This window comes from Monopterus albus, unplaced genomic scaffold, assembly GCF_001952655.1.
Source record: "Monopterus albus unplaced genomic scaffold, M_albus_1.0 scaffold587.1, whole genome shotgun sequence".
In the NCBI taxonomy this organism is placed as follows: domain Eukaryota; kingdom Metazoa; phylum Chordata; class Actinopteri; order Synbranchiformes; family Synbranchidae; genus Monopterus; species Monopterus albus.
The window spans coordinates 24,432-34,238 of NW_018128467.1; the positions used below are offsets into that span (position 1 = coordinate 24,432).

Below are 9,807 nucleotides of genomic sequence, written 5' to 3' on the forward strand. Positions count from 1 at the left end.
AAATATTCACCTCTTTGAGATGCTGCATACATCCACTAATCTTGTGATGTCTTGATGATTTAGGTTCTGGCCAGTCTGCGATCAGTACGGAGCAACTTCACCATCCTTGCCAACGTCTCTACACCAACAGTCAAGTTAGTACCATCTGACTGTCCTTCGGCATCCCACTAACGCAGTAGTATTTTAGTAGCGCAGTACGTTGTCCTTTGTGTAATAAGGCAAAGAGGTAGTTAAGACTTAAAAAAAACACAACTAATAATCTAAAAACCAGGCGTGATGCTGCAGTAAAGCCTCTTTATATAACAATGCCTGTTAATATGCATAAACTACCGTCTCACTCCTGATATATTTTTGGATTGCAGTAACTCACTATGACGTCTCACTCTTGCACTTGTTCACCAAATCCTACTCACATGGCCCTGTAGCTGTGGACTGGTGGATGTTTAGCTGAAATGCCAGTTTTTATTTTCTTGTTTCTCTCATGTGAAACTGCATGAAGTAGAATCATGTAACTATTTTGATTTTACAAGAGAAAGATCCGTAGCTCTCTGTTGTCATTTACGTAGCTCATCAGACCCATATGCAGTTCGTTGCTGGTCTTAACAAACTATGTTCTCAGGAGGTCTCCTCTGGGGGGAGTGTGCATCAGTCCCAGGGCGACATTATCAGACCAGCAGTACCAGCAGCTCGCCCTGGACACACTGGAGGAACTGGACTGGTGCTTGGACCAGCTGGAGACCATTCAGACTCATCGCTCTGTCAGTGAAATGGCCTCCAACAAGGTAGGCATGCACCGACTGCACTAGTGTCCAACATGCGCATCAGCAGCTTTATCACAGATGTACTGTAACAGATTACAGTATATATACATGACCAGCCATAACATTATGACCACATGTCAAAATGTTTATTATGCATTGGTGTTAAAAACATAATGGCTGTACTTTGAAGTAGGAAATGTGGCAGACAGCACAATGGCCTTAATTAATTTACTGCAGTCTTAAACTTACTGACTTATTTAATACCCCGCTACTGTATATTACCCTCTGGGTTTTTCTTTGACCAAACCTGATGCGTTCAATGAGTTTTATTTTCACTGTGCCACAGTTCAAGAGGATGCTGAACAGAGAGCTGTCACACCTGTCAGAGATGAGTCGCTCTGGAAACCAGGTGTCCGAATACATCGCCAGCACCTTCCTGGGTGAGTGGGACCACAGTGTGGTTTCTACCCAAAGTGCAGTTATGAACTTTGAAAATGGAAACGATGAATCCTTCTTTGTGTGTTTGTGTTTGTTCATCAATCCGTAGACAAGCAGAACGAAGTAGAAATCCCATCTCCTACCCTCAAAGACAAATCTATGAGTCACATCAGCGGAGTGAGGAAACTGTCTCACAGCTCCAGCCTCTCCAGCGCTTCAATGCCTCGCTTTGGCGTCAACACAGACCACGAGGACGAGCTCGCCAAGGTCTTGTTGTCTTGTTTTGTCTGACTCGCATAAAATAAGTTGCCCGCATCGATCTCTGTTTGAACACTGAATGATTTGTTTCCTGATTTTATGACACTGCATCTGCTGGGCTTGTTGCATCAACACATTGTGCAGACATCACATACTCAGAAACATGCACATAAAATCTTATTTTATTCCCTGCTCTTCATTGTTTAATTCCATCCAGGCTGTTGCAACAAATGTTCAGAAAGCCTACAGTAGGATGGAGACTGTCTGCTTCTGTCTTCATGTACAGTAGCAGTAAATCAGATGAGACTATTAGAGATACTAATACAAATGTTATATGGTCTGTCATTACAAGAGGCTGCAGGGATTCCCAGTACGTCTCTGGACACCATGTTGCAAATACTGAATGAAGGTTATTCTTAGTGATGTGAAAGGGAGTCTGCTGTGTGATCGTTTAAAAAGCACCAGAAGCCTTGACCATGCACAACCAACAGGTGCACTGGGAGACTGTTAACAACAAACTGTCACATTTTATATTGACAGCAATTCAGGAATAGGAAGTAATTTAGGGTGGCGACTCGGTTATTTATATTATCAAATCTATTATTTTCTTAATTGTCAAAAACAAAAAAGTACTAACCATCTACTATAGTCCATCATATTCAAACTGATTGTATTGTCCTACAAACAGTCCAAAAGCCAAAGTCATTTCATTTGCTAACACAGAAGACTAGGGAATCCAGTTAATATTCATATATGAGAAGCTGGAACCAGGTTTTCTTTTTATTTTAATTCATTGCTGACAATCAAATAGTCAACTAAAAAATTACTGATTGGCTGGTTGAACTTATGTACGGGTGTCACTGGTTACTGTATGTTGCTATTCTCACTTTTATTATATTAGATTCAGACAGTTTTGTTTATATTTGATACAAGTAAATATGGTTTGATAAGTAAACGTGGTTTGCTGTCTAGCCCTGTGTTACGTTTTGTTGTACAGTTAAACCATGCGTTGACACCTTCTGAGCACGTGATGGAACCATCTCTGCTTGTGTATTTGCCCTCCGCTGTAGAGGACGTGTATAAGCTGTTGATGAAGCATTTAGCATGTCAGGCCTGACGTTTCTGACTCAGCTGTTGACATTATGTTTTCTGTGTCTGTACTGTTTCATCAGGAACTGGAGGATCTGGACAAGTGGAGCTTCAACATATTCAGAGTAGCAGAATTCTCCAACAACAGACCTCTCAGCTGCATTATGTACACCATTTTCCAGGTAAACAAAATGAGTGTGAACGTGTGGGAGTGTGCGTTTTCTGTGCCTGACGTGTTTGTGTGTGTGCTGACGTACACGATGTACTCCTGGTGGAGCTTGTGTGTGTAAAGTGTGCGCCTCCTGCTCCTCCTCAGGAGCGAGAGCTGTTGAAGACATTTCGCATCCCAGTCGACACCTTTGTCACTTATGTGATGACCCTGGAGGACCACTACCATGGAAACGTAGCGTACCACAACAGCCTCCATGCTGCAGATGTCACCCAGTCCACACATGTCCTGCTCTCCACACCTGCTCTTGATGTATGTTGACACACACACACACACACACACACACATATTAGTATGATACACATTTTAGGTTCTTAAACAGGTATTTCTGTTTTCATTTATCAGAGGTCAGGTAATTAATGACTGTTTTATATAAAACTTTCCATGACTGTATGTTATGTCCCTTTAGCTGCTGACGGGGAAAAATGTTTGACCGTTTACCTGCAGGTCTTAAAAAATCTTTAAAAGGCTTTGAATTTATTTCCCCTTTAAATTAAAAAGGGGGGTATTAAAAAGTAAAAACAAATGTTTGTCTGTTGCTGTCAGGAGACATTGGTGAGAGATGATGTACATAAATCTATACTACAAATGAGACTAAAAGACATAAATACATTTATGCTATGTTATCCACATGTTATATAACTGCAGGACCTATTGTCTCTAATGAGTTTCCATCATTCTTTGACAGCTATATCCGTGAAGCAGGCATTACATTATATTCTATATGGTATAAGAAAGGCTAAAATACTTTTAAGTTATTTTTGTAAACATTGCAAAATACTCGTTAAAAGCAATAACATTCACAAACGCTCCTAGTTCTTAAGTCCTATGTTTGAGTGATACGCTTTGCAGATTTTTAAAGGATAAGACCGGCCATTTTCTATATTAACAGTATTTTCAACAGTCCCCATAACAATTTGCTTATACTCATGATTGTCTGTCAGTCCTGGATCAGCTTATTTGTCTGTGCCGTGTGTCAACTAATGTTCAAAAACAATTAGGAAACACATTTAGTGTCATATTTCATCATTACGAAACACAAGACCCTGATAATTGCTAAGAAGATCCACAGATCTTGTGCATGGGCCCTTGACTCTTAGTTCAGATGTAAAAATGATGGCTGTTTGGATCCTTGGGGGCGTGCAGCAGTGTGTTTCACTGATGTTTTTGAACAATGGAGGTCTACAATACAGACAAATAAGCTAATCCAGTTCTGACAGATTGTCGTAACATTAATCATGAATAGAGGCATTTCATTGTTGTTTTAGTCTCTGCATGGAGACTTTAAAATACTCTGTATAGAAAATGACTGCCTTTGTCCTTTAAACTTGATATTCGCTTGGATTTTATGAATCTGTGGTTCTACAAGTTGTTTCATGACGAAAGGAGGAAAAAGTCCCAATTAGCTGGAAAAAAGTAATTGAACTACAACGTAACTGTTATTTTTAAAATTAAATTTTACCTCAATTTTAAAATTCTAAACAAACACATTCCCAGGATTGTTTTTGGTGGTGTTTTTATTTGATAGCTGTTTTCTTCTGTCCTGTTCCTTCCAGGCCGTCTTCACTGACCTGGAGATCCTCGCCGCTCTGTTTGCTGCAGCCATCCATGATGTAGACCACCCTGGAGTTTCCAACCAGTTCCTCATCAACACCAGTGAGTACAAACATGCACACAAAAACAGTCCGGTACGTCTAGAGGTTAGCACAAGCTGTGTTCACACCTCCTCCTCTGTCCCTCTTCACTGTGCTCAGACTCAGAACTGGCCCTCATGTATAATGATGAGTCAGTGTTAGAGAACCATCATCTCGCTGTGGGCTTCAAGCTTCTGCACCAGGAAAACTGTGACATTTTCCAGAACCTCACGAAGAGGCAGCGCCAGAGCCTGCGCAAGCTCATCATCGACATGGTCAGCACCTTGTCTAACACAGCTTACACTAAAACAAGTCAACTGACAACAAACAGACCAGTGTTAATGACCTTGGTTCTGTTTTTGGTTTGGTTCCTCTGTGGATGCCATTTTTATGGGAAATCTCATTAAGATTAGATCATTTTAGATTTAGTTACTGAGTTAAGACTTTACGCTACTTCATTTTGTTAAACTTGTGTATTCTGTTTGAAGCTGTATCCCATTGTTGCTCCCTATCGTGACCCAGACAGGCTGAAAGAGGTTTTCTAGGATACATTAAAATGAAACTGTGAAGAAACATTTAGCAGCTGTTTGATTATTACAGCCCTGCTTCTCCATGAATCTCTGCAAGAATAATGTGGGTTTCTTTAAGCTCAGTCAGTTTGACTGGATCTCATCCAACACTGTAATATGGAGGTACTTTAACCGTATCTCACAATCTGTTTTGTCCCTAATTTCAGTTTCTAATCTCTATTTACATTTTTAACAGTTAAGGACAGAGAGTCGTTTGTGACCTTTTTGCTTCTTTTGTCTCTGTTTCTTTGTGCAGGTGTTGGCTACAGACATGTCCAAACACATGACCCTGCTGGGTGATCTGAAGACGATGGTAGAGACCAAGAAGGTGACGAGTTCTGGTGTGTTGCTCCTGGATCACTATACAGAGCGAATACAGGTACTTTCTCATCTAAACATGAATTAATTTTGAAATCAAAGCCATGCAGATTTAATCTTATAAAGCAAGGATATTACAGGAAATCTTGATACATCAACAGCATTTAGTGTGTGCATTGTAGCCTTTGCTGTGAAACATTCTTGCACGTGTCTAGGTGCTGAGGAACATGGTGCACTGTGCAGACCTGAGCAACCCCACCAAACCACTGCCATTATACAGAGAGTGGACGGAGAGGATCATGGAGGAGTTCTTTCGACAGGGTGACAAAGAACGAGAGAGAGGGATGGAGATCAGTGCCATGTGTGACAAACACACTGCGTCTGTGGAAAAGAGTCAGGTAACACTCGATTTGGTCTCTCTTGCTACTGCATCTGTGTCCTTGTTTGTGTTTGCATATGCGGATCAGAACACTGAACAGATAATGGGTCATATTCAGACTAGTTCAGAAGCCTCTGTCAGGCAATATTACATATTATATACTTGACGTGCTCTGTCAGGAGGTGGACAGAATGACAAACACCTTGCAGTACAACACAACAGCCCTGAAATAAGAACCTGTTTACTAAAGCTAAAAACCTTCACTTTATGGTGAAGTTGTCAGAAGCGTGAGGACATTTTTAGCGTGTCACCCACAAACACTACAAAGTTTTGTAATGTGGCACTGTGGGGAAAAACGGCAAGTTAAATCAACACCGATGGCAGCCAAAAAGAAATAGTTCAAGGCACTGACTGCCTCATCAAAAGGTGTTTACCATGTGATTCTCTGTTCTCCAGGTTGGTTTCATTGACTACATCGTCCACCCGCTGTGGGAGACGTGGGCTGACCTGGTGCACCCGGATGCCCAGGAGCTTCTGGACACCCTGGAGGAGAACAGGGAGTGGTACCTGAACACCATGCCCCAGTCTCCCTCACCTCCCCCAGACAGACACCTCCAGCATGACCGCTTCCAGTTTGAGCTCACCCTGGAGGACCTGGAGCACAACAACCACAACCACATGCACTTGAGTAACAGCGGCGGAGGGAGGAGAGGCAGGAAAGCATTCTGTGACAACAGCAGCACAGACAGAGAACAGGATGGTGAGGTTGAGCTGAACAGCGAGGAGCAAAACCACATCGAAAGTGAGAAAGAAGATGACAAGGAGAACCACAACAGCGAACAGAATGGAGTCCAAGATGAAGATGAAGAGCAGGAGGAAGTTAGAGAAAGAGGGGGAGAAGAAGAGGAAGTGAAGGAGAATGCAGATGAAGAGGAAGAACATGGAGAGGACCAAGAAGGAGAACAGACAGATGAAACGGAACAAGAGGAGGAAGTGAACAATGCAGCAGAGGATGAGGAGACAAAGGGGGAGAAAGAAGATGTAGAACGGGAAATGGATGGAGAAAAAGTAGTTACGGGGGAAGAAGAAACTGAACATGAGGCAGAAGTGGAGGAAGAGGGAGAGCTGGAGGAGGCAGAACAAATTCTAGAACGAGAGGAGGGAGAGATGGAAAAGGTAGAGGAGGAGACAGAGGATAATCTAGAGGAGGAGGGCGAGACAGAAGAGCAAGTTGAAGAAGAGGAGGCAGAAATGGGGGATGAAGTTGACGAAGAAACAGAAGAGAAAGGAGAACTGGAAAAAGCAGAAGAGGAGGAGGCACCAGGAGAGGAAGAAGAAGAAGAAGAAAGTTAGTTGGGTGTAAAATCACAAATTAACAGTCAGTGAGGAAAGGCTAAAGACAGATAAACTACAGAGCCTGAAAGGCAGCAGGGTGTCTGTCGATGAGGATGATAAAGCGCTGAAGACTCCCTTCTTCCCAGATAATGTGCTCAGCCCACTTTATCACATGACCCTCTCAGCTGTAGGCTGACATACACTCAGATGTCAGACCTCTTAAACTTCACAGCTCAGAGAAACTAGACAGGACAACTCTGGACATGACAACAAAGCCTCTCCGGGGCAGCCAGGTTGTTGCTTGACCAACTGGTAGTGACAGAAAGACTCAACTCTTCATCCATCACTGCCATACGGGAAAACGGGGGATGATAAAAGGTGGGGAACCTGTTTTATCAACCTTTTGTAGCTACTGATAATCTTAAAAAGAAAAAAAAAACTGAATACATGCAAATAAGTGCGTGCCTGTTCTCCCGATCTCATGGAGTACTACCCATCGTCTCTCAGTCAGCGTCTCTAACACCTCAGCGACCATTTACTCAAGCAACACTGTTTAAAGAATGTCAACTCCTCTGTTTGTCAGAAAAGAGATAAAAAAAAATGCAAACGTGTCTGGAAAGTGTAGTCCGTCGTCTTGTATTTACTACAGAAACGTCCCACTTGTGAGCAGGGCACCAAGTGCACCCTTGGGCTCTGGTAACAGTTCCACCTCGTCACATACTAACCTTAGAGCACCAATTCGGGGTTTCTGAGATCATTTGAATGATCCCTGGACTGTGTTGTCAAAGTGGAAACATATGCAGTTCAGCTCAGAAGGCTGACTTATTGTACATGTCGATGTCAGTTCGTGTAAAAAACAAAAACATATTTGTCTGATCACGACTCCCAGACTGTGACTTTAATTCCCAGGTGAATCGTGCCAAACTGTCCCACGACCAGCACTGAGCAGTTCAGCCATCCTCTAAACAAGGTGGCGACTCGTCCATGAAGCAATGAACTGTGGGACCAGGCTAACGGGTGTGATGGTCTTCCACAAATCCCTTTTTGTTTTGTTTTTAAAAAAAATGCTATTTGGCACTTTAACTTCCTGTTACATATATGTACATAAACATATTTTAATCAGCTGATGTCATATAATAAATATGATCAATGAAGTTAACGGATCGCTGTTTGATTGTTTACACTCACCTGCCGGTTTATTAGGTACCTCAATCTAAAATAGTCTAATACAACAGCCTTGCAATAAATCCTCCTCCATGAAGGTGACAGTCTTTTGTTTTTGTGGGGTTTGATTCAGCTGTAAGATTATGTTGGAGGCTCTGTTTCTTACACACAGAGGCCTTTCTGTTATTTAGTCAGAGGTTTTATTGCAGGACTGTTGTACTGGACTGACAGTTTAGCTCAGTGTACCTAATTAGTTTCATGGCGTCATTTTTAATGCAACCACTATTACCGCCTTGCATTTCTATGCCTCCGCCAACCAGCCAAAGGCACGGAGATGGGACAGACGTGAGTATACAGTGACGCTGAACTCTGAAATCTAATCAGTTCTTCCTTGAACCCAAGTGGAAGTTAAAGAAATTCCCTCAAGGCGCTACTGAGATATCGCGTTAAGAATGGGACGGACGTAGAGACAGACAACAACATGCCTCCACCCATGGCTATCGCCAGCATGGAGGTGTGAAAATGTGTCTGGCTATGGGTACGCAGCATCAAGTCCAAATGTATAAGAAAACGAATTTGGAAAAATTTAACACAATCTGTAAAATCTGCTGGACAAGGCGAAATACTTCAAACAGCCTGATGTTTGTAGACTAAATTTACTATTCAAATGGGTTATTATTATTTAAACGTGTGTGTGTGTGTATGTATATATTAATTTAATCAAATTTTAAAATAGTCTTTTTAAGCCAAGATTCAAATTTGAATATTTGCCTCTTTTCTTACTTTTCTCTGACGGTAGCTCGAATTGTGGAGTGTTGGTCGGACAATAAAAGCAACGTGTCAGCTTGGGCTTCAGAAAATCCTGATGACTAGTGGTGGGCGATACTGCAAGCTTTGGTGTCGATCCGATACCAAGTAAATACTGGACCAGTATCATCGATATCGATATCAATACCGGTACTTTTTGACAATTAATGCATTACCAAATATAAATACATTTTCATGACTTTCAGGTGTTTTGTGTTTTGTTTTAAATTGTATTATTAATTTAATAAAACCCAGACAAAGTTCAACAGTAAATAGAAAGAACTTTATTAACATAAAACAAGTTTTTGTTCAATATCAAAAGTACAGACTTTTTGTCTTCCACAAACTGCACAAAATTCTTTCGAAAATATTAAAACTTCTTTCGTAGAATACTCCTAAATAAACAAAGTCGACAAAACAATCACTCCAAAACAAATCTTATAAAACAAAGAACAAATTCTCTTTTTTCAAGTATAATACAAAAATAAAATAAAACAAAATGTCTTCCCTACATTGCACATATTTTCTGGCTTTGAAAAGGTAATTTAAACAAACAGTTGGTAAAAAATAAACAATAAATAATAATACTACAATAAATTAAGTATAAAAATACACAACTCCTAAAGCCTTTAGCCTAAAGAAATAGTCTAAGAAGAAAGAAACAGTATCATATTCACATTTTTTGTAACCACACTCAGGTGTTTTTTGGCAAGTCTGCTGAGAGAGGAGAATGTAGGTGCATTGTTTTCCACCAAAGTAGTGGATCCTGGTCCCGAGGAATTAGCTTCTCTTCTGTGTATCTGCGCATTTCAATTAGTACATCAGT

General features: G+C 41.2%; 1 protein-coding gene across 3 annotated transcripts in view; it reads left to right on the forward strand.

The window, feature by feature from the left end:
• Positions 1–9,180, forward strand: part of LOC109953235 (cAMP-specific 3',5'-cyclic phosphodiesterase 4C-like) — a 13,248-nt gene extending 4,068 nt beyond the window's left edge. The window contains exons 7-18 of one of the 3 annotated variants that reach the window (XR_002273876.1): positions 64–134; positions 620–782; positions 1,108–1,201; positions 1,309–1,466; positions 2,630–2,728; positions 2,863–3,027; positions 4,332–4,431; positions 4,530–4,684; positions 5,235–5,357; positions 5,512–5,694; positions 6,132–7,388; positions 8,974–9,180. Coding sequence is in view for 1 of the 3 variants with exons in the window: in XM_020588664.1 (XP_020444320.1) it covers positions 64–134; positions 620–782; positions 1,108–1,201; positions 1,309–1,466; positions 2,630–2,728; positions 2,863–3,027; positions 4,332–4,431; positions 4,530–4,684; positions 5,235–5,357; positions 5,512–5,694; positions 6,132–7,028 (2,208 nt within the window). In the remaining 2 variants the exon portion in view is untranslated. Of the gene's footprint in view, positions 1–63; positions 135–619; positions 783–1,107; positions 1,202–1,308; positions 1,467–2,629; positions 2,729–2,862; positions 3,028–4,331; positions 4,432–4,529; positions 4,685–5,234; positions 5,358–5,511; positions 5,695–6,131; positions 8,153–8,973 lie in introns of those variants that run through there. The other 2 variants (XR_002273877.1, XM_020588664.1) reach the window with 2 other exon arrangements.
• Positions 9,181–9,807: the final 627 nt, after the last annotated feature.